Genomic DNA, 25,740 nt, shown 5'->3' with positions numbered 1-25,740 from the left:
TGGGTGCCCAATTTATAGACCGAGTACTAGGTATTATTTATAAAAAAATGATTTTAAAAAGTGTTGTGTAAAAATGATTTTAATTTTTTAAAAATATATTCTAAAAAATAATTATTCTAGCTTCTTAAAAAAATAAAAACAATAGTTTCTTATTTTCAGTTTTATGCGGTTCAAATTTATTTAAGAGTAAAGAATATAAATGGTCACTAAACTTTTAAGACGCTTTTACTTAGGTCCCCCAACTTTTAAAACTTGTAACACATTCATCAAACATTTAGTTCGTTTGCAATATGGTTCCCGACGTAACCGTCTGTTCTACTGCCATTAGAAGAAGATGACGTGGCGCGTGAGGAAACCGTTTGCAACTATAAAAATTAGAGTAAAGTATATAAATGGTCATTGAACTTTTCAGACGCTTACATTTAGGTCTCCCAACTTTAAAAACTTGCAACACAGTCATCAATTATATTCTAAACCCCAAATTCAAAAATACTTCAATTACATTCTAAATCCCAAATTCCAAAATACTTCAATTACATGCTCAATCCCAAATTCATAATCCATTCTCAAAATATACCTTATCAAACTAAACTTAAAGCAACAACCCTAAACCGTCAAAACATAACCCTAAATGCTAAATTTCCCCACAAATTAACCCAACATAATCAACAACAACAAAATCCCCAAACAAACCACCCAAATCACTTGCTCAAGCCTTCTTCCTCTCTCCATGGTTCTCATCTTCCTTAGCAAACCAACGATAACAGTACGTGAATGTGGATTCAATGGTAGATCATGCCAAACAAAGAAATTACAATTTCTCCTAGAACACCCATAATTAACACATCCAAATAATCTCCTTCCATCATTCTTATTCGTCCAAGCTGTGCATAAAATATCTAACGTTCCACAAAAACAAGTTGGGATTGCATTTGGTGGTGTATCCATTGCTTGCAATTGTTGACCAAACAAATAGAAGAAGAGGAATTTTGTTTTTTATGGTTTAAGGTTTTAATTTGGGAGAACAAAATTGGGTTTGTTGTTTTTAGAATGATTCAATTGAGGTTTTATTCAACTGCAAACGGCTTCCTCACATGCCACATCATCTTATTCTAACAGCAGTGAAACATCCGTTTATGTCAGGGACCACATTGCAAACGAATTAAATGTTTGATGGTTGTGTTGTAAGTTTTAAAAGTTAAGGGACCTAAATGCAAGCACATGAAAAGTTTAGTGACCATTTATATACTTTACCCTTTATTTAAATGCAGTTTTATATTTTCACGACCTTTTTTTCAATCTTAAAAATTATACTAAAAAATAATTTCAAGCCTTACATTTTCTTTTAGAAATTTATGGATGTAATAAGTTAATATGTTGGCCAATCAACGAATCTTAAAATATTTAGTGAAAGATTTTAATGATATTTTGGATTTACTATTTTATTTTTATTTTGTATATACTATTCCTCACTAAATAATTAAAAATTAATGAAGAAGTCAGTAGATATTTCTCATGTGCTTTCTTATTCACGTTACGTTGTTCTTTTCAATAAGGCCTGAAGAGAAAAAAGCACGTGTCCGAGAATAATTGATCCATTTTTTTAAAAAAATTCTCAACTTTTCATTTACTCTAGCAAATTAGAGCTTATTACATTTAAGGATTTAAATTCGTAGAAGAAATGTTATATAATTTTATGTATTTTTAATAAATAAAATAAAATTATTTAATTGTATTTTTATTAATAAATCAGATATTAACACTTTATTTTTCACGAACCAAACAACATCGGTGGTAAATGAATTATTGTTATTATTTGAGATCTTAGGTTTGTGCACCAAGAATATCAGTGATATGAGTATTCAAATGTCACTTTATTAAATATTATCTTTAAATAAATATTAAATTATACTTATATCGTATTAATAAAAAAAATTAAAAAGCGAAGTGAGACTTTGATTCCTCAAACACCACAACTCCCAACTTCCTGCAAATTTAACCAATCACGCTCCTGATCCACATATCATTAAGAAGAAGAATGATGATCGAGGGGTGAGGACCGCTACCGTACCCTCCGGAAAACTTTAAGCCACTCATGCTATTGAGCCCAAGGCTCTGAGATGGTCGTAGGTCGAGGACCACGATTCTAAATTCCTGTAAATTTTACAGGAATCATAATGTACATTTTACTAACAATTAACAGAAAAAAATGCTACACTATGGAACACAAATGGGCAGAGAGAGGGAGAGTACCAGCATCCTTGTAGCGTTCCTGAGAAATAGCCTCATTTAAGTCGCTGACAATTTTGAACTCCTCTGAATCGAGACAATGCTGACCACTTGGCCTGAAACATAAATCAGAACACGTTGCATTCAGATACGGGAATCTCGTGACAGATTTTAATGTCTAATTCTCTCAGTAGGTTAGATTGATATTGTTGATCTACACGTGCTACATGTGTTGGTATTTGGCGTGCCAAGATGATGTGGTTAGTTTTGCTGTTAGAGCCAGGGTTTTAAATAGCGTTCGCGGTCACATTTTCGATCACGTAGCGTTTATCGCGGTTGTGGACATAACGGATGCCATCGCGGTTGTGAATTTTTTTAAAATTTCACACAACTAATCTTAAAACATTATTATTGGCCTAATTTTGCTTTGTTTTGGTGGTTATATATTCTCTAAAATAATCAATGTTTAATTTATTTTATTATTTTTGTTATGATACAAGGTAAATACATTATGTTGTAAGACATGAACCAAATTTGAGTGTTTGTTCAGTGATAGGAGCACGTCGTAATACCCTTGAAGACCCAAGTGTGATCCCTTCCGGCTATTTTTTTGGATTCAATTTGTTTTCCTTACATTAGAAGGTCTTTAGCTAAAAACAAAATATATAAAATGTTGTAAACTATTACCAAGTGGATTTAGTCCAGTAGTTTAGGTGTGCTTCTTAAGGGAGCTCTAGGTTGTTGGCTTAATTGCCCATGTTAAGGGTGTTTAAATTCAGACACTTACATTTTAGGTAATCGAAATGTCAGGTATTCGAGACTTTCGAGTCTTGGCCCGTAAAAGGCAGGTATTTGTAAACCTGGTTACACGTAATTTTGGTCTCGTGTACCTAATCAATATTATTTTTATTTTATTTTTTTATTTATATTATTTTTTAAAAAATCCACATAAGAACTAATAAAAAAAATCACATAAAAAATATAAAATATAAAATTATAAGTTTATAATACATAATATTTTTTGGACAAATGAAATGGTCAGCTCTTTATTGAAACTAAAAAATAAAATGATAAAAGTCCATGTGCACCGCACTAACTACATCCATTAAAGCAACAAAGTGGGAGACAGCTGTTAACATACTACTCGAAAAAAATACAAAACTCATCTTAAAACCGTTTGAATGAACATTCTAGAAAACTAAAAGAAGAAAACTCTGTTGGCCCTTCTTTCTCTCCAAACCAGAATCAAGTTTTGTTTTTCTTTTCTTTTCTTTTGGATAAACGAATTGATTTTGTTGGTTAAAACGTGAAGAATGTACAAGGAGTGCCCACACCCAGATGAGAAGAAAAAATTACAGTTGAGTAGGAAGGTGGGACTGGAACCCAGACAGATCAAGTTTTGATTTCAAAACAGAAGGATCCAGATGAATGTGGGTTCAACAGTGACTTTTTCTCTTTTTCTATTTCTTCTCCTTCCTTCCTTCATCTTCCATAACAATTGCAGCAAAGTCCGTTAAGATAAGCAGTAGGTTTTTCTTAAGATATGGCAAATACGGTTGAATAACGGTGATTGCGTCCCGTTATCGGCGCAATCGTCTGTTTCCCGTTTAATTACGGACGTAATCGATCGCGATCAGCGTGAATCCATGACCCATCGCAAAAATTATGAATAATGGTTTCGAACGGTGACGCGACCACAATATTGCGACCACAATAACATTTTCGGAACGCTAATTTGATACCCTGGTTAGAGCGGCTGTTAAGCTATTAAGAGTTTGGTACTGCTGTGTATATAAGAAAGCTAATAATGAATAAAGACAATATGATTCTTGTTCTAATTGACTTGCTTATTCCTTCTTCAATACAGTAAATAAAGCAAATGCGATCTCCAAAGGGGTTTCGAGACTAACTGGTCCAGTTCAGTATGTGGTAAGATATCTGAAGCTGGGGACTGTATGGACAGTTTGCCTGATTCAATCACTCGCATTCCATCACTCGCATTCCATCACTATATGCTAAGTACTTATTCACTTGTATAGGTACCTTCACTGCAGACCAGGTAGGCTTCCAAGGTCATAATTCCAAAAAGCTTTCACATTTGGGCAAAAAGTATAATCAGTCCACAACCAAACACAAAAAATGGTTTCACATGACAATTCGGTGGCCAAGAAAACCGAAACAAAATGGAAAAGCAATATGAGGTCAGTGAGAAAGCATAGACAAGAAGCCCTATGAGTGCTTATCTATAACAGATGAAAGCCAATTATCCATTATCATTATGATTTTTGCGAGGTTATAAACAGAGGAAAGGGGGGAAATCTAACAATTCCCTCACATGCTCTCAGGTATCCTTAATCATGAAACTGGAATAATTATTTGGAATGCTAAAAAAATCATACTAGAGAATAACAAATAAAAGGGTACATTGCATCTCACGGCAATGTTGATAGCATCAGAAGGTCGAAGGTCAAAAGCAACGGACTCTGTTTCATCACTCTCTGGTGACATCTGTTGCGGAAGACGGCTATCGGATAGAGCAAAATCGCAACTGATAATTTGATAAAATAAAAATGAAAATAAAGAAGACACAAATTTTATGTGGAAAACCCCTAAATAATATAGGGTAAAAACCACGGGCAATGGTAGAAGAATTTAACTATGAGAAAATAGAAATTACAACTTCTCTCAGTCTACCAAGGAGAAAACAATGATAATTCTCTCTTAATAAAAAGGAGAAAACAACTCTCAAGAAACTCTCTAAATTCTCTCTAGTATTGTAAGAAAGCTAGAATGCTTTGGGATGATTTTGAAGTTAAATTAGCTAGGGTATTTATAGTTGAAGCTTAAAGACTAATTTGTAAATACCCTAAATTATAATGACTAAAATGAGATTTTACCATTGTTGAAAAAATCAACAATTTCCAGCTTCTTTTCGGTGCATTAATTTTGCACTTTTCGGTGCATTAATTTTGCACCTTTCGGTGCTGACTTTTAGCAATCTTCCACTTGAAAATTTGATTGAAACAATCATATCTTCACACCATTCTTTCTACCTTGTACCTTCATGTTGCTTACGTTTGTGTCAGGCCACAAGAGGATCGACACCAAGTAAATTTATCGGCATTGATCGCCTTCGTCATGAAATCTGCTATGTTGTCTTTGGTATGGATCTTCTGCATATCTACCGTTCCTTCTTCCACCTTTTCATGAATGAAATGGTATTGAACTCGTATGTACTTTGTCCTTGAATGAAATTTTGGATTCCTTGCTAGATGCAAGGCGCTTTGACTGTCATAAAACAGAGAGACATACTCTTGATTGTACCCAAGCTCCTCCAATAACATCTTCAACCAAATTGCTTCTTTACTGGCTTGTGTAGTTGTTACATATTCTGCCTCTGTTGTAGATGTAGCCACAACTGACTGCAATTTTGAAACCCAGCTTACAGCTGCACCAACAACTTTGAACACATATCTTGTAGTAGATTTGTTTTTATCCAAATCTCTTGTATAGTCAGAATCTACATAACCATTGATTAGTAAATTTGATCCTCCGTAACATAATGCAACATTTGAGGTCCCTTTGATGTATCTCAGGATCCTCTTTACTGTATTCCAATGCTCTTTGCCTGGATTCACCATGTACCGACTAACCACTCCCACTGCTTGTGCAATGTCTGGTCTTGTGCATATCATAGCGAACATTAAATTTCCCACTGCTGATACATAAGGTACTCGAGACATCTCCATCCTCTCTTCTTCACTGCTAGGACTCATACTGGAGGATAATTTGAAGTTAATAGGAAGAGGGGTAGAAATTGGCTTACAATCTTGCATGCTGAATCGTGACAATATCTTCTTCAAGTAATTCTTTTGTGAAAGCCAAATCTTCCTATTACTTCTGTCTCGGTGAATTTGCATCCCTAGAATCTTGTTTGCTGATCCCAAGTCCTTCATTTCAAATTTCCTATCCAGTTGTGACTTCAATTCTTCAATATGATCTTTGTTGGGTCTCCTGCAACCAACATGTCATCCACATACAACAGTAATATAACAAAATCGTTATCACCAGATCTCTTGAAATAAGCACAAGGATCTACATTAAGTCTGTTGTATCCAAGACACATAATGAAGGAATCAAATCTCTTATACCAACACCTCGGCGCATGCTTTAGACCGTACAGAGATTTATTCAACATGCAAACCAAGTTCTTCTTTTCTTTTTATTTAAAACCTTCAGGTTGGAGCATGTAAATCTCTTCTTCAAGATTTCCATGAAGAAAAGCTGTTTTAACATCTAGCTGCTCTAGATGTAAGTTCAATGTAGCACACATTTCCAAAACTACTCGAACTGTTGTTAGTCGAACCACAGGAGAAAATATTTTATTGAAATCAATACCTTCTTTTTGAGCATATCCTTTGACCACCAGTCTTGCACGATACCTCTCAACTTGATCGTCGCCATTTCGCTTGATTTTGAAGACCCATTTGTTACCAATTGGCTTCCTTCCTAGTGGTAGTGGCACAAGGTCCCATATATTATTTTTATAAAGGGCTTCAATTTCTTCTTGCATCGCCATCATCCATAGTGAAGCATCTGAGTTGTTTATTGCCTCCTGGTATGTTGATGGCTCACCGTCCTCTGTTAAAAGACAGTATGCAATATTACCTTCTATAACATAATCTGAGTGTCAATTGGGACATCTTCTCACACGATATGATTGACGAGTTGTTGGAGCTTCAGAACTCGCTGGTTCTTGTTCATCATATGCTGGTTCTGCTTCAAAAGAATCTCATTGTTCAAACTCTTTTTCCACATGTATCTGAGTAGTCTCTGACTTTTCAACGTTATCATCGTCTTCTTTTCTTTGTAGTTTATCTTCTACAAAGACAACATCTCTGCTGATGATCACTTTGCGGGCAGTGGGATCCCACAAGCGATACCCCTTTACCCTATCAACATATCCCAAGAATTTGCATTTCCTGGATTTTGGATCCAACTTTGAAATTTTTTAGGAGTTGTACATCACGTACACAATACTTCCAAATACATGGAGGTTTGAATAATCAGCTGGTTTACCAGTCCACATCTCCATTGGTGTCTTCAGCTCTATTACAGTTGATGGAGCTCGATTCACCAAATAACAGGTAGTATTGACTGCTTCTGCCCAGAATGATTTTTCTAGGCCTGCATCCCTCAACATTACTCTTGTTCTTTCTAACAAGGTTTTGTTCATCCGCTCTACCACTCCATTTTGTTGAAGAGTGTTCGCCACTGTGAACTGTCTTTTGATGCCTTCTTTCCTGCAAAAGTCATCAAATTCTTCGCTTGTGTATTCTCCTCCATTATATGTTCTAAAACACTTGATCTTATTTCCAGAATCAAATTCCACCCGCTCCTTGAAGTTTTTGAAAGTTGAAAACACATCTGACTTCTTCTTAATAGAGTACACCCAACATCTCCTGGAGTAGTCATCAATAAATGAGACAAAGTATTTTGCTCCGCCTAGGGATGTAACTGGTGCTTGCCATACGTCAGAGTGAACCAATTCTATAACACTTTTGCCTCTAGAATTTGATGTGTTGAATTTCAACTGGTGCTGCTTACTTGTTATGCAATGCTCACGCAAAGTAAGTGATACATTCGTTAAGCCTGGAAGTAGCTTTTGCTCCACAAGGACTTTCATTCCTTGTTCTGACATGTGTCCAAGTTTCTGATGCCATAACATTGCAGAATCTGAACTACATGAGGCAACAGAGGCTTCTGCTTCTAGCAAAGTCTCTCCAATAATTTGAAGTTAATAGGAAGAGGGGTAGAAATTGGCTTACAATCTTACATGCTGAATCGTGACAAGATCTTCTTCAAGTAATTCTTTTGTAAAAGCCAAATCTTCCTATTACTTCTGTCTCGGTGGATTTGCATCCCTAGAATCTTGTTTGTTGATCCCAAGTCCTTCATTTCAAATTCCCTAGCCAGTTGTGCCTTTAATTCTTCAATATGATCTTTGTTGGGTCTCCTGCAACCAACATGTCATCCACATACAACAATAATATAACAAAATCGTTATCACCAGACCTCTTGAAATAAGCACAATGATTTGCATTAAGTATGTTGTATCCAAGGCACATAATGAAGGAATCAAATCTCTTATACCAACACCTCGGCGTATGCTTTAGACCGTACAAAGATTTATTCAACCTGCAAACCAAGTTTTTCTTTTCTTTTTCTTTAAAATCTTCAGGTTGGAGCATGCAAATCTCTTCTTCAAGATTTCCATGAAGAAAAGCTGTTTTAACATCTAGCTGCTCTAGATGTAAGTTCAATGTAGCACACATTGCCAAAACTACTCGAACTGTTGTTAGTCGAACCACAGGAGAAAATATTTCATTGAAATCAAAACCTTCTTTTTTAGCATATCCTTTGACCACCAGTCTTGCACGATACCTCTCAACTTGATCGTCACCATTTCGCTTGATTTTGAAGACCCATTTGTTACCAATTGGCTTCCTTCCTAGTGGTAGTGGCACAAGGTCCCATATATTATTTTTATAAAGGGCTTCAATTTCTTCTTGCATCGCCATCATCCACAGTGAAGCATCTAAGCTGTTTATTGCCTCCTGGTATGTTGATGGCTCACCGTCCTCTGTTAAAAGGCAGTATGCACCTTCTATAACATAATCTGAGTGTCAATTGGGACGTCTTCTCACACGATCTGATTGACGAGTTGTTGGAGCTTCAGAACTCGCTGGTTCTGCTTCAGAAGAATCTCCTTGTTCAAACTCTTTTTCCACATGTATCTGAGTAGTCTCTGACTTTTCAATGCTATCATCGTCTTCTTTTCTTTGTAGTTTATCTTCTACAAAGACAACATCTCTGCTGATGATCACTTTGCGGGCAGTGGGATCCCACAAACGATACCTCTTTACCCTATCAGCATACCCCAAGAATTTGCATTTCCTGGATTTTGGATCCAACTTTGAAATTTTTTAGGAGTTGTACATCACGTACACAATACTTCCAAATACATGGAGGTTTGAATAATCAGCTGGTTTACCAGTCCACATTTCCATTGGTGTCTTCAGCTCTATTACAGTTGATGGAGCTCGATTCACCAAATAACAGGTAGTATTGACTGCTTCTGCCCAGAATGATTTTTCTAGGCCTGCATCCCTCAATATTACTCTTGTTCTTTCTAACAAGGTTTTGTTCATCCGCTCTACCACTCCATTTTGTTGAAGAGTGTTCGCCACTGTGAACTGTCTTTTGATGCCTTCTTTCCTGCAAAAGTCATCAAATTCTTCGCTTATGTATTCTCCTCCATTATCTGTTCTAAAACACTTGATCTTATTTCCAGAATCAAATTCCACCCGCTCCTTGAAGATTTTGAAAGTTGAAACACATCTGACTTCTTATTAATAGGGTACACCCAACATCTCCTGGAGTAGTCATCAATAAATGAGACAAAGTATTTTGCTCCGCCTAGGGATGTAACTGGTGCTTGCCATACGTCAGAGTGAACCAATTCTATAACACTTTTGCCTCTAGAATTTGATGTGTTGAATTTCAACTGGTGCTGCTTACTTGTTATGCAATGCTCACGCAAAGTAAGTGATACATTTGTTAAGCCTGGAAGTAGCTTTTGCTCCACAAGGACTTTCATTCCTTGTTCTGACATGTGTCCAAGTTTCTGATGGCATAACATTGCAGAATCTGAACTACATGAGGCAACAGAGGCTTCTGCTTCTAGCAAAGTCTCTCCAATAATTTGAAGTTAATAGAAAGAGGGGTAGAAATTGGCTTACAATCTTGCATGCTGAATCGTGACAAGATCTTCTTCAAGTAATTCTTTTGTGAAAGCCAAATCTTCCTATTACTTCTATCTCGGTGAATTTGCATCCCTAGAATCTTGTTTGCTGATCCCAAGTCCTCCATTTCAAATTCCCTAGCCAGTTGTGCCTTTAATTCTTCAATATGATCTTTGTTGGGTCTCCTACAACCAACATGTCATCCACATACAACAGTAATATAACAAAATCGTTATCACCATACCTCTTGAAATAAGCACAAGGATCTGCATTAAGTATGTTGTATCCAAGGCACATAATGAAGGAATCAAATCTCTTATACCAACAACTCGGCGCATGCTTTAGACCGTACAGAGATTTATTCAACCTGCAAACCAAGTTTTTCTTTTCTTTTTCTTTAAAATCTTCAGGTTGGAGCATGTAAATCTCTTCTTCAAGATTTCCATGAAGAAAGCTGTTTTAACATCTAGCTGCTCTAGATGTAAGTTCAATGTAGCACACATTGCCAAAACTACTCGAACTGTTGTTAGTCGAACCACAGGAGAAAATATTTCATTGAAATCAATACCTTCTTTTTTAGCATATCCTTTGACCACCAGTCTTGCACGATACCTCTCAACTTGATCGTCACCATTTCGCTTGATTTTGAAGACCCATTTGTTACCAATTGGCTTCATTCCTAGTGGTAGTGGTACAAGGTCCCATATATTATTTTTATAAAGGGCTTCAATTTCTTCTTGCATCGCCATCATCCACAGTGAAGCATCTAAGCTGTTTATTGCCTCCTGGTATGTTGATGGCTTACCGTCCTCTGTTAAAAGGAAGTATGCAATATTACCTTCTATAACATAATCTGAGTTTCAATTGGGACGTCTTCTCACACGATCTGATTGACGATTTGTTGGAGCTTCAGAACTCTCTGGTTCTTGTTCATCATGTGCTGGTTCTGCTTCAGAAGAATCTTCTTTTTCAAACTCTTTTTCCACATGTATCTGAGTAGTCTCTGACTTTTCAACGCTATCATCATCTTCTTTTCTTTGTAGTTTATCTTCTACAAAGACAACATCTCTGCTGATGATCACTTTCCGGGCAGTGGGATCCCACAAGCGATACCCTTTTACCCTATCAGCATACCCCAAGAATTTGCATTTCTTGGATTTTGGATCCAACTTTGAAATTTTTTGGGAGTTGTGCATCACGTACATAATACTTCCAAATACATGGAGGTTTGAATAATCAGCTGGTTTACCAGTCCACATCTCCATTGGTGTCTTCAGCTCTATTACAGTTGATGGAGCTCGATTCACCAAATAACAGGTAGTATTGACTGCTTCTGCCTAGAATGATTTTTCTAGGCATGCATCCCTCAACATTGCTCTTGTTCTTTCTAACAAGGTTTTATTCATCCGCTCTGCCACTCCATTTTGTTGAGGAGTGTTCGCCAATGTGAACTGTCTTTTGATGCCTTCTTTCCAGTAAAAGTCATCAAATTCTTCGCTTGTGTATTCTCCTCCATCATCTGTTCTAAAACACTTGATCTTATTTCCAGAATCAAATTCCACCAGCGCCTTGAAGTTTTTGAAAGTTGAAAACACATCTGACTTCTTCTTAATAGGGTACACCCAACATCTCCTGGAGTAGTCATCAATAAATGAGACAAAGTATTTTGCTCCGCCTAGGGATGTAACTGGTGCTTGCCATACGTCAGAGTGAACCAATTCTATAACACTTTTGCCTCTAGAATTTGATGTGTTGAATTTCAACTGGTGTTGCTTACTTGTTATGCAATGCTCACGCAAAGTAAGTGATACATTCGTTAAGCCTGGAAGTAGCTTTTGCTCCACAAGGACTTTCATTCCTTGTTCTGACATGTGTCCAAGTTTCTGATGCCATAACATTGCAGAATCTGAACTACATGAGGCAACAGAGGCTTCTGCTTCTAGCAAAGTCTCTCCATTCAGCATGTACAAGTTTGCTGCTATCTTTTCGCCTTTCAACACCACAAGCGCTCCACGGATCACCTTCATAATTTCTTTCCGTGTTTCAATCTTGCTTGCATTATTATCCAACAATCCATAGGATAATAAATTTTTCTTCAGGCCTTTCACGTGCCGCACATCTCGAACAACTTTGATTGTTCCATCATACATCTTCAATTTGATGGTTCCCACGCAAATGATCTCTAAGGCATGATCATTGCAACTATAAACAGATTCTCCTGAGACAGGTTCATAATGATGAAACCATTCTCTTCTTGAGGTCATGTGATATGTTGCTCCCGAATCAATGAGCCATATATCTGCATATCTTTTTCTACCTTCCACGGTGGTTGATGTTTCACAGCATAGAGCATCTCCATCATCTGAAGTGTTTGCGGTATTGCCTTGTGGATTGGAGTTTTTATTTAGACTCCAACAATCATTCTTCAAGTGGCCCTTCTTTCCACAGTTGTAGCACTTTAAATTCTTCTTGCTTCTCGACTTCGATCTACCATGTTTATGACTGCTACTTTGGTCACGTTCTGTTGATCTCCCTCTCGTCGTTGTCAACGCTTCTGCTTGTTGCAGATTTACTTGTCTGTCTTCCTTGTTCTTGCGCCGATTTTCTTCTTGTAGAACAGCAGCTGCAACGTCATCGAAGACTAGACTGATGACATTACTGTTTGTCAAATTGATGATAAGTTGATCATACGAATCTGGTAGACTTTGAAGTAGAAGTTCAACACGTTCTTGTTCTCCTATTGTACATCTTAAAGATGTAAGCTGAGAAAATAAAGTGTTCAGTGTGTTTAAGTGCTCCGTCACTGAAGTAGATTCTGGCATACGGAGAGTGTACAATTTCCTCTTAAGGAAAATTTTATTGTACAACGATGTGGCCTCGTACAGTTTGGTGAGATGATCTCATATCTCCTTAGTTGTCTTCTTCTCCTCGATGCTTGACAATACTTCATCTGCTAATGTTAGATGAAAGTTTGTCATAACATTCTCGTCCGTTTCGATCCATTTGTTGTCATCTGTGAAATTCACTGGCCTTTCACTGATAGCTGCTAGACAACAATCTTTCCTCAGGATAGCCTTCATCTTCAATTTCTACAATGAGAAATTTCTCTCATTGAATTTTTCAATATAAAATTTCGTTGCCATAGCTTCTTTTACGGATAGCTCCCACTATTTCACTATCTTGAATAGTTCTCTAGAACCTTCAAAGAATGGATAATACCTTCTTACTTTCTTATGTTGGAAGATCAATCTTTTGGTGGCAACCACAAAGACAATAAGCAGATATTACACACTCTAATCTGGCTCTGATAACAATTGTTGCGGAAGACGACTATCGGATAGAGCAAAATCGCAACTGATAATTTGAGAAAATAAAAATAAAAATAAAGAAGACATAATTTTTACATGAAAACCCCCTAAATAATATATGATAAAAACTACGGGCAACGGTAGAAGAATTTCACTATGAGAAAATAGGAAATACAACTTCTCTCGATCTACTAAGGAGAAAACAATGATAATTCTCTTTTGATAAAAAGGAGAAAATAACTCTCAAGAAACTCTCTAAATTCTCTCTAGTATTGTAAGAAAGCTAGAATGCTTTGAGATGGTTTTGAAGTTAAATGAGCTAGGATATTTATAGTTGAAGCTTAAGGACTAATTTGTAAATACTCTAAATTATAATGACTAAAATGAGATTTTACCATTATTGAAAAAATCAACAATTTCCAGTTTTTTTTCGGTGCATTAATTTTGCACCTTTCGGTGCTGACTTTTAGCAACATCTACATTGAGTGAAGACTACACGAATATCCCAGTGTTGCAGATCAGATAAATACACTGAAAGAGAAAGAGCAAACAGATGTTCCACAGTCCGCACATGAAGTAGATTTATACCTTTGTCAGGTATAAATGAGCAAAATAGGCCCCATGCACTCTTTTAGCAATTCTAACAAGCTTTACCTGCAGTAGAACGAAAATTTTATCAGAATTCACAATCCAGATGTCAAAATGGTAAGTAGAAACAAAATGAAAATAAATTTTGTTGAAATATTGGGACAAGAAAAGTAATCATACCGAGTAGCCCATCATTTCAACCATGTCCTTAATAACATGATAAAGCGTAGGTCTAACCTAGAAATAATGGCAAGTGACAACCCCAAATGCAATATATCCCATACGACAGGAAAATAAAAATCCGGACTCAATGAGGAAGATAAAAAGATGACATACAGTTCGGACATTGCACAATGCTGCTTTGCGCTAGACACTTGGCGTCTTCACTGAATTTAAAACCACAGATCATCAAATTTATTATGACTGGGAATGGTAATAAATAAATACAAAAGATTGGGATAATGTTCACACACAAACGATGATTGGTAGAAGAAGCCCAGTCCCATCTTCCATCTTCAGAACAATGGCATGATGGGGTGCATATAATTGGGCAGATGCCCACTTTGAGGATTGTTATGAATACATTTTAAGTGACTACCATCCCTCATTTTAATAATAATTCCATCAGGTCCACACTTCACCTCATCTACATGAAACGATTATGAAATATATCAGTCAACAATTACATAGGAAACACGTTATTTTTCAATTTAAAGGAGACAACAGAAGCAGCAACAAGAACCAAACAATAAGTAATCATTGGCTTAATCAGCGCACACATACCAGCTTCGACCACACAGGAATTAACATAATTTTCATCGTTTTCGTCTAAACTCTCACCCATGTTCCCATTCCCATCTGAAGATGGACTGAAACTGCAATGCACCGTGGTCTTGCAATTTCGAAATATCAGTTTACATGACTTACTCTTTCCATCAATCTCTCTTCTGTATCCCCATATAAGCAACCTTGCCCATGGTAAAGGCCTATTTATCATAAGCGAATCAACCCCAACTTGTTTGTTCTGAAAGGCGGGGCAAATCACCGGTCCTTGCAACGAAACCATATTTCCCCGATCACCACCTATACCACAACAAAAAATAAATGTCAGGTGTCAATTATTTATAAATTTTCGTTTCCTGATGAGAACGCATCTTAAATGAATTTTACACTTCGTTTTCGTTTTTCGGTTAGACCTCAGATTTTAAAAACTAAATTGATAAAGAAAATATTGCACCAGGATGCTCTGACGATTAAAAAACTAGTCATTATAGAATCAAAGCATGGATTAAAGTGAAATCAGTACCTGAAAAAACTAATTTTGAGAATGTAATATTTTGAAATATGATTCTTGAGAAAGTTATTTAGTATATTTCAATATATTGATTCAAATTATGAGAAAATTGTGTTGATATGTATGATTCATTAAATATTTATATAGGAACCAGAGAATTTCCTTTCTGTAAAAAACAATTATATGGGAATGTGAGATAATTTTTAAAATTAATCGCATTAAATAAAATATTATACTTCTATATTTTAATATTTGTTATTACTAAATATTATTATTAAATATTTTGAAAGGTAATATATATCTATATTTCTTTATAAATAACCATGCATATACAAATCATGTATTTGTAAAGGTAACCATTGTAAATGTGATCTGACTATGAAAATATAATTTAATGGGCATGCAACAATTTGCGTTCCTACGACTATAATGTCAACATGCTTTGAACCTCGGCAATTATTAGCAGAACAAACATTGGATTTATAAAATAAGTAAAGAATATGCTGCCTAAAAATAAATAGTTAATAAGAAACTTATTTCCTTAACATGAATAGATAAAATAATCTAAATCAGAGAGAATTTTGTCTTAAAGTTTCAAATTACATGGGAAATTATTATTTATCATGAGAATCACATTTTCAAATCAAGAGTTAATGTTGGTAATGGATCAAGTTTGGTCCGTCTTGTAAGCTTTTGTAATTTAAACAAGATGACCAAATTTGTTCCATGGAAACCAAGGCTAGCACTTATTATTCTCCTAGCCCACTTAAGGGCTAATAAGATGATCAGTGTTTTTTTTTTCATAATATATATGTCCCAAGACTTTTAATATCTCTTCTCGCTTCCAATTCCAAACTAACCAGAGGCAGTCGTTCTCCAGTTCAGACGGTGAAGTCATGCGGCTGCAGCGGCCAAATACAGCCACCACTGTCGTTAGTCACGTAAGACATGCATGACAATGGCACTAGACATAGACCTCGAGTTTTGAGATCAGGCTGTCCTTCTTCTTCTTCTTCATCTTCATCCTCCATCGTTGAACCCTGAAGATGATTGAAACAATTTACTTGAAAAAGTTTATATTTTTCCGTTGGCAATTGTAGATAGGTTTCGCTTACCCCTTGTTTGGACCTGGATGTTTTATTACGAGATGACTTCACATACGGAACGCTTAATGTCTGCCAAAAGCAAATATATTCATCATTCAGTGACAGATACAGATCTGAAAGTAAGGGTTGAGGTCTACAGATTGTTCAGTGGAAAATAACCCTATCAGCTAGTTTGCCCGAATATTTTAGGGTTAATTTCTAGCAGTACCCCTCAAGTGGCCGTTTCCGATGGATCACATATTGAGGTGGAAATAATATTTTAAGAATGTGTCAAGATAATAGTAAAAACATAATAATGAAGAAAATCGTAAAATTCGAGGAGAATGTATTGGGAAGGCGATACTGATGGTACCTCAACTTGATTTTGAAGGAATTTGATGTATCCAATAGCCTCCATTAGTACGGACGCTGTATCTGTCTGTGGCATTCTCCCCACCACCGTCGCATGCAAAAATAACCTCGTCATTTTCCACTAACCAATAACCATATCGAAAACCTTAAACTAGTACTATTACTAATAAATAGAACTCTCTTCTGTTTTCTTTCCCTTTTATCAGTATATGCAGCTACTGGTAGTGGTTTATGATTGTGTTTCTTTCCTCTTTTACCTTGCCAAAGGGAGCAACCAATTGTTGTAGAGCTGCAATTCTGTCCCTAAGTTTCTCTTTACTAACCTGTTGATGCAAAATCAAACATAATGCTTCAGGTCGGAAAACATGCAAATTAACAATCAATAATGTCAAAGTTTAAGTTGTTGGTCACCTTAAATGGAGGGCAGGAGGCGCGTGACTCCAAACGAATTTTCTTCACTGCTGTTGCTGCAGTTGCCTTTGCTTCCGATAAAATGCCGGGTCTCTTTGCCTCTGTTATTTCTGTGGGGAAGGGTGACATCTTTCATGGAGTGCAAAGAGTAAAGATCAGTTGAATGATAATCCAAAAAGAAAAAAATAAATAAAGGCATAAAGCTCTGGTAAAGATATAAGCATACATCGACTAAAGCTGAAGGGTGTCCCCTATATATTTGCTTTATTAGGCATGGTTTTGAACAAGATAGTATTCTTAGTTCTTACTTATGAATAAAGGTTTCAACTTTTCAAATCTTTTTCCTAAGGATCATTTAAGAAAGTGCTTCATCAATTAATCACATTCTACTTATTATTCTTGTTAACTAATTCTGTATTAGATTGTATAATAGGGATGTTATGATTTGCTAAACACTTGTAAATACTGAACAGCTAGCTAGTTGATCTTATAATGGTTTCGCCCAATCTTCTCTCAGCAGAACTCCATGATTTATGTTCAATGCATGAAGTAAAAAAAAAAAAATTAAAAAAATAACATGCAGTGTAGTGTTAGAATTACAATAATGTTTTGTACTTGAGGCATGGTTTGTAGTAGAAATGAATGCTGGTACAAGAAAGAATAGAGAACACTTACTTGACTAGGGGAATAAGCTTCTGGCATTTGATTTGACTGCTGCAAATTATGGTGGTGATGGAGACCAAAAGAAGGGCTGATCTCTTTGTGTATACCAAGACTGTCATGATGATCTTCCGAAGGGTAGCTAAATCTACTGCTTCTTCTAAATCTCGGAGGATTTAAGGGATCCAAGGCCTCCATATTCATGTCAAAGGAGCTTGGTATATTCCGGGGAGAAGAAACTTGGTTCAAACTTGAAACATTTATACTAGGATAAATCTGGCTGAAACTCCCACTACTTGGTGAAAAACTATTCCTAGGGATAGAACAATTCTGGGTACTCGAGTAAAATTCTGGTTGTGCAGAAGACATTGGGAAACCAGAAGATATTGTCTTGAACAACTGTTTCTCGCTGAGATCATTCAAATCCATTTGCTCGTTATTCTTCAAGTAGTTTGCTTGAGGCAGCTGACGAGAATCTCCGACGCTTGAGGAGCTGTTAGCCCAGTCTCGGATCATGGAACTGTTTTGAGGAGATGCTAAAATGTCATTTTTCGGCCTTGAGTGCAACATATCCTCATTATAATTTGGATTGAACTCACTCAAGTTGCTGGGAAAAAAGAGAGGGTAGGGAGGCAAATTAGCAAAAAAGAAGAATATATGAAATACTGTACTTGGTGAACCCAAAAGTTCTAGGAATCCGAAAACAATGCAAGAAAAAGAAAATATTCTCTTGAGCCGCTAAATAAGAAAATTTAGAACTACATTATTGTGATTGATGCACATCAAATCGGAAGGGAGTTAAAGTAAAGTTCATAATGGCCTGTGAAGTATGAAGATACAAATATATTTGTAGAAAGCTTCATAAGAGAAAGGGTAACTTACAAAGCAATACTTGGGGCTGTTGGGGTCCAAGCATGGGAGCTTGAAACTCCATAACAGGGAGAGATATGTAAAGAAGAAGATGGCCTAGCAAGCTGGTCTTGAAGCTGGTGGTGTTGGTGATGGGGATTTTCCGACTCCATAATGATAAATTTAAAAGGAATAAAAAAGGAGGCTTGAAAATCCCAAGATTTAGTAATTAAAATTTCACTACACTGCTAGTTTCAAGGAATCTCTCACTCTAATCAAAAAACAGTTCAGGTGACACCCACATATACACCTCCTTATACTTTTACCTAAGCAACTTTTCCCAGTTTTTTTTTTCTTTTCCTCTTTCAGGTTTCCATCTTAAAAGCAGTCTTTTAAAGAAAGAAAGAGAGAGGAGCTTCAACAATCCCTTCTCCCTCGCCCCTTTAATAATTTATTTCATCCACACTTTTTTGCAGCTATCCCTCCATACACGATTTTGCATTAAAAAAATACTCACTCGCTTTGTTTTATTTAAAAAAGAAAAGAAAAGTTCGCTGCAATTACAGATAAATGATTAATACTTCCTCAAGGCCATGATTAAGATCCCTGCCTTCAATCCCAAGACTTTCAACAAAGGTCTGAGAAGAGAAATGATAACAACCATATATAATCACCTTTTATATTGCTTATATATATATAATCACCGATGTAGTTAACAAATATTATAATTTGTTACCACAAACATTCTCCTGTGGCATATACAACATATGTCGGCTATGATAAATAACATACATCCCATTTCTCTCTCTCTTTTTTTAAAGAATTTTAGACATGAAGTTATGCTTTGAACTTCGGCCTGCCCAATGCAGGTGGGATTGCACCTTTTTACACTGCCACTAATGGTTGAAGGAGGTGTTGTTTCAGATAGATATGTCCTTTGTGATGCAGATATGATCAGAACAAACCGTATATGATATAGAAATAGCTATGACAGTCGCTGGGAATTTCCCCATCCCACAAACCGTATATGTATACATGGCTTGCTGATTAAAAGATACCAGAGTCTTAAAATCCTTTCCATTTCATTATGTATTATATTGATTGAACAAAAATACGAAGATCTTTCCCTTCCTTTGTCATGCACTCTCTTCCCCCACTATCGTTTACAGTTTTCATTTTCTTCCCTATTTTATTTCTGTTGTATGCTTATTATTTGTTTATATTTGAACTAAATTAACAATCTTTAAGTTCTAATTGGCTAATTGCGTATGAATCATAAACTCGGTTCATTTTTCTTATATATTTTAGTTTCCTTTTCTTTAAAATTATTCACACCAAAAGTTATTTACTTATATAAATATGATGAAATTTCTTTGGAAAAATATTTTGGGTTTGTATTTGATGTAGCGGTTTATAATTTTATATATAATCAATAAATAAGATTATAGTAAATTATTAAAAAATAATTTTAAAACCTTATTATGATATATCATTATTTAATTTATTGATGATAAATAAAATTTATATAATTCCTATATTGAATATTAAATCAAATATGTTTATAATGTTTTTTTATTATAGTTTTTTAAGGGGAAAGAATAGGAAAATGAACGTAAATGGAATAGGTTTCTCGTGGTGTGTTATCATGATGATCATATATTAACCCATAAAGAAGCATTAATTTATTATTATTCCATGCTCCAACCAATGCCGCAAACTAAAGCTTACCGATGTATTATGATTTTAATTTCTTTGTCTCGTTTATTGTTAGAACTCATAGAAAACTGTTCATTTGAACTTTAATATTGGAAAGAATTTGAAGAAAAATATTATGCTAAAAACTAAATTTTAATAAAAAAAATTGATCTTATTTAAAATATGGGTAACATTTGGATGGTAACATTTAAGGCATGAGTTTAATGTTGTCTTTCTTTTAGTTTAATCATCAATATTCAATTTATTGATTGACTATTTCGGATCGAATTTTACAAAGATTCATTAGGAGAGTGATTCTTCCAAATTAATTTATTCCATTCCAAATGTCAGGATTTGAACTACTGACATTGCTTAAAAGACCTAATACATCATCCTATAAGACCAATCGATTCTTAATTTAATGTTGTTCCTTTTTAACATTGTAATATATTATTTTATTTTATATATGATATAATTTATATTATATCATAACTAAATTTATGATAAAATATAATATTATAATATAAACATAAAATATGTTAAGTTATGTATGTTTAATTTTTTAATAAGTAGAGTGATTACAAGATAATATCAGTTCAAAATCCTTTTTAGTCATTGACAACCTTGTAGACGTAATTATTCAAATCTGAATCTTCAAAGGAGAACAATACTCCCCTTTTACCACTTCAATCATTTAATAAGTTTATTTATGTTTAAATTTTTAACGAAAGAAAGAATATAAAAATTTATTAGTCCTTTGAAAATTTACAAATATGTGAGTGTAGATCCACGGGTTCTAAACATAATTTGGTCCAACCTATGATCAAATTCCTCTCACCTTCTCAAATTTTCTGTTCAATGCCTCCTTTCACTCTCCTCATGCAATTATACATGTATTAATTAAAGTGATAAAAATAAATCTTTTACTTAATATGTATAATTCATAAAGTGTTTATATAAAATTGATTAAAGCGTGAGCAAGCACATTTGATCGGTTGGTCAAATTGTTCATCTTCGTTCTCTCATATTTTCTTAGGTTATGGATTCTAAACCTACTAAGAATATTCTTCTTTCTTCGTCTAGAATTTTCATTCCCTTCTCCTCTAGATAAGATTAAATTCAAATTTAGAATTAGGCAAGATCTTATTTATTAAATTATTATGATTTGAATTAGATGAATGAGTCCCCACAACGAGTGTATAAAAGTTGATGGGCATGACCCCATCTTCCACTTTGTTGTTTATCTCTCCACTTTTCTTCCTTATTGAAAGAGGGCAAAGTGTGTGTGGTTTTCTTTTCCATATTCCCAAGTTCATTACCTTCCAAGATGCATTTCAAAAGCTGCTTCTACATCACATTTCACTTGTAATAGTTTATATACACTGTTTATGTGATTGAACATAAAATATGAGCTACCACCATTTCCAAACTCTGGTCAATATTCAAAAGCATTATTTGTAGTTAGATTTCACTCACTCATGTAATTAATTAATAATTCATGTAGTTTTGTTATCATCTCTTTATATGTAAAAATAGGGTTCGTTTGTTTCACTGAAAATATTTTCCATAAAATATTTTATGTAAAATGAATTATATCTTCTGGAAAATATTTTTTAGAAAACGTTTTACGATGTATGTTTAAAATCCTTTTTCCACTAGTTGATGATTTTTTTAAATTATTTATTACAAATATTAAATAAAATAAATAATATTATTTATCATAAACTTAATATTATTATTTTTAAATATTAAATAATTTATTTATTATTAAAATATTATTTTTATAATTTTATTAATAAAAATATTAATATTGGTATATTTTATTGAAATAAAAATATTATAAATTATATTAATTATTTATTAAAGTAATAGTGTTATATTATATTTTAAAAATATTAATTATTATATTTTAAATATTTATTAAAATATTAAATATTATTATATTAATATTAAATATTTAAATATATTCATTATTAATAATTTAATAATATTATTTCTATGAAATTAATAAATGATATAAATTTTATTAATAATTTATTATATATATATATATTATAATATAATTGATTAATTTATATTAATATTAAAATATATATTATATTATTATAAATATTAATAAATATATTTAAATATTTTAATAATTAATATTTTGATTAAAATGATATTAAAATATTTTATTAATATTAAATTCATAAAATAAATTATTTTGAGTATATATTCTTTGAAGTGAAAAGTTCAGAAAATGACTTATGGAAAATCAGACTGTAAGTCATTTTCCAAAAAACACAAAGGAAATTCTGTTGACCAGGAAAATATTTTACGCTGACCAACTAGTTTTTCTACAACCAAACACTAGAAAATGAGAAAAATATTTTCCAAAAAAAATTACGTTAAACAAACGAACCCCAGGTTGTTAGTAGTTTGGAAATCAATTTTGGGATGTGATTAATCGATTTTTTAGGGGTCGATCATACTTTCTTACTTTCTTATTTTTAAAGACTAAGTTGCCATTTTTGAGACTAGGCAGTAAGGGTCAAACATCCACTCCCTCTATTATATCGTATAATTTATCCAAACTTTTACATAATATTGGATTAGGTTATTCTAACTTTTCTTTTAATTCATGGAAAATATTAATTCATGATAGTGACTATATATATATATTATTAAGAAGAGATATATTACATTTCAAGTCAAATATCAAGATTTAAATATATACAAATTAGTAAGACAATATAAATTATTTGACCACCCAACCATGATCTAAATGAATAAGTATTTTTAAATATAATTATTGTTTTCTCTTTCTTTAATTTTTTAATTGTATATTTAGGAGAATAGTGCAACCAACCTTTGTCCCCAAACATTTATTACCCATTATTTTCTTCTATATTGTTTCACATTTTTCTCTTCTTATTTCTCTCATTTTTATTTTACACATTATAATTTTATTATACTTTTTTTCTTCTCACATTTATTTAGTTATCTCGTTGATCTATTTTAAACTATTAAATTAATTTTCTTAATAAGTGCTCACAAAAATCTTATTTATGCTATGCTTGAATTGTGATAAAGTCAATTATCAGTGTATCGTCATTGTTATATTCTTATGTTAGTGTTGATGATTCTTATCATTCATTACTGACATTGAAGAATGTATTTTTTTATATATATGAATATCGTATATAGTTATAGAAAGCTATATTTAAATTGGAATTAATTAGTATCATAACATTATAAATATTTATAATTAAATGTAAACAAAATCTCAAACAGTTAGACTCAATTTTAATAAACTTGACTTGAAAAAATTAAATAAAGTTTAAGCAATAAAATAGGAGTCGTCAACTCGAGTAACTCGATTGTTCTCAAATTTTATAAAAAGAATGCCAAGATTGTTCTCAATTTATTATCTTAATTTTCCCCTAAGCTCTATTATATTAGTTACGTATATCAAATTATCAATTGTCCTAATTCGGAAGAATTACCATTAGCACTGTTGATATATATCTAATGGAAAACATCCAACATCTTCCCACCCCATAAGGGTCTGCCTTTTCTTGACATATAATCTAACATCATACTAAATGATTCACTATTATTATTATAATTTTAAAAGTTTGTGTTTTCTTAAAGTATAATCTAACATTATGTATGATATATAATGATGAATGATGGATGGGTGATAGATTAATTGACATATAACATCATATTAAATGATTTATTACTGTTGTTGCTGACTTGCTGTTATTATTATGATGATAGTTTGATTCAATAACCGTATGATGTAACTTTAATATGGTCATGAATCAATCATGTATGTACATATACAAAAAAAAGGAACTTATGGTTGTAATACAAAAGTTAATTTTAGGTGTTTATTCCAGAATTGTTTAATTCTTTAGTTTAGATTTGAAGAGATAAAAAAAACTCATAAACATGATTCTATTATTTAGATATATAATCCGTCTATTTAATTTTTTAAATTACTTTTTACTTTTTTTAATTTATTTTTAAAATATTAATCCTAAATTTTAAATTTTAAAATCTAAGATTTTAAACCCTAAAATTTAAGCCTCAAATTCTAAACCTTAAATAGAATTTTTTAAATCTTAAAATAGATAATTTTTTATAAATTAAAATTTATTTGTATATCAATTAATTTGCCTTTATATATATATATATATTGATTAAGTAAAAAAGTATTACAATTTCAAGACAAAAATGTCAAGATTTGAAACCCACACTTTAAGACAATATAATCATCTTTAATCACTTAACTAATTAATGAATCCCATTTAATTTACTTTTAATAATCAGTACATTATTACATATTATATGGGATTTTTTTCTTTCTTTTTTCCCATTTCTTATTCAAGTGTGTTGCTTATGATTTTGCGCTCTCAATATTTATTTTACATCTATTGCAACTTTTTTTAGTAAAAATAAAGAAATGGCAAAGCCCTTAAAAGGGGGTCTAAAGTTTTCTGTATGACATAAAGGTATTGTCATAAGAAGAAGACAAAGACATTGTCATAGCAGAATATATGCTTTGTATCACCCCCACCCACTTAACCCCATATCATCATCATCATATTTACATAGTTGATTCTCTTGTTTTCTTTTCCAACAATAATGGTGCAGATTATCCACAAGTTTACTATCATTGTTAAATATACATCAGCCAGTCGGCCCAATGATTCAGACACTTACGCTCGTACATGTTTCTGTTTCCATCTATGAACAGACCACTTTGATCAAAGTTCTATCCTTTGATTCTTCCAATACGAAATCTTGATGGATCATGTTCTCCATTAAAAAAAAAATCTAGAAAAGAAAGGTGCTTTAGTTCAAGGATCACAAATATGAAACATATAAGACAGTTTGACCAGATTCAGCATATATCTTTTCCCAGGGTAAAATTAAAGGTAGTTGAGGAACTTGGAACAAAACACTTGAAAGATTAGTGCTTCAATTAATGTTTCTCTGATTCTTGCTTCTAACCAGATTAACTTATCTCTTGCACAATTATACTTGGCGATAGAAGAAGGAAGAACGATGGTTTCTGCTATAAATCCATGCAGCAGAACATCAGAGCTAGGAAGTAAGTTGTTTGTATAAAAGACTTTTAGATGAAGATGGAAAACTTGAAATTTATGCCAAAAGCAAAATGAACAAAGTTCACTATTTTCTTGCTGCTACCTGTGACAGAACTACGAAGGAACTGGTGGGTCGTATCCCAAAAAATTTTCATTTTTGTTATATGTATGTATGATATTTGATCTTGATAGTTTTAGATTTTTTAAAAAAATGATTCTCCAAAAATTTAAACTTTTTTAATAACCTCAATAAATAAATAAGGGTGAATTCCACCACAGGCAACTAGTTACTAATTCTATCTCCGCCTTTTTTTGCTCTCATAATTTCTTCCAACATGCCCAAGC

At 33.3% G+C, this 25,740-nt stretch overlaps 1 protein-coding gene and 1 pseudogene across 1 annotated transcript; both read right to left on the bottom strand.

The window, feature by feature from the left end:
- Positions 1-2,212: 2,212 nt before the first annotated feature.
- Positions 2,213-14,996, bottom strand: LOC120167495 (annotated as a pseudogene).
- Positions 14,997-15,906: 910 nt separating this feature from the next.
- On the bottom strand, positions 15,907-18,994 carry LOC120167530 (transcription factor bHLH110-like). Its single transcript, XM_039176524.1, has 7 exons — positions 18,635-18,994; positions 17,768-18,359; positions 17,093-17,221; positions 16,939-17,004; positions 16,683-16,748; positions 16,340-16,399; positions 15,907-16,264 (listed from the first exon to the last, which is right to left on the bottom strand). Exons 1-7 carry the CDS (start codon positions 18,772-18,774, stop codon positions 16,106-16,108), a joined length of 1,212 nt encoding a protein of 403 aa, XP_039032455.1. The 5' UTR covers positions 18,775-18,994; the 3' UTR covers positions 15,907-16,105.
- Positions 18,995-25,740: the final 6,746 nt, after the last annotated feature.

Source organism: Hibiscus syriacus, unplaced genomic scaffold (assembly GCF_006381635.1).
Source record: "Hibiscus syriacus cultivar Baekdansim isolate YM2019G1 unplaced genomic scaffold, ASM638163v2 tig00111689_pilon, whole genome shotgun sequence".
Classification (NCBI taxonomy): domain Eukaryota; kingdom Viridiplantae; phylum Streptophyta; class Magnoliopsida; order Malvales; family Malvaceae; genus Hibiscus; species Hibiscus syriacus.
This window is presented reverse-complemented; position numbering and strand designations above follow the sequence as displayed.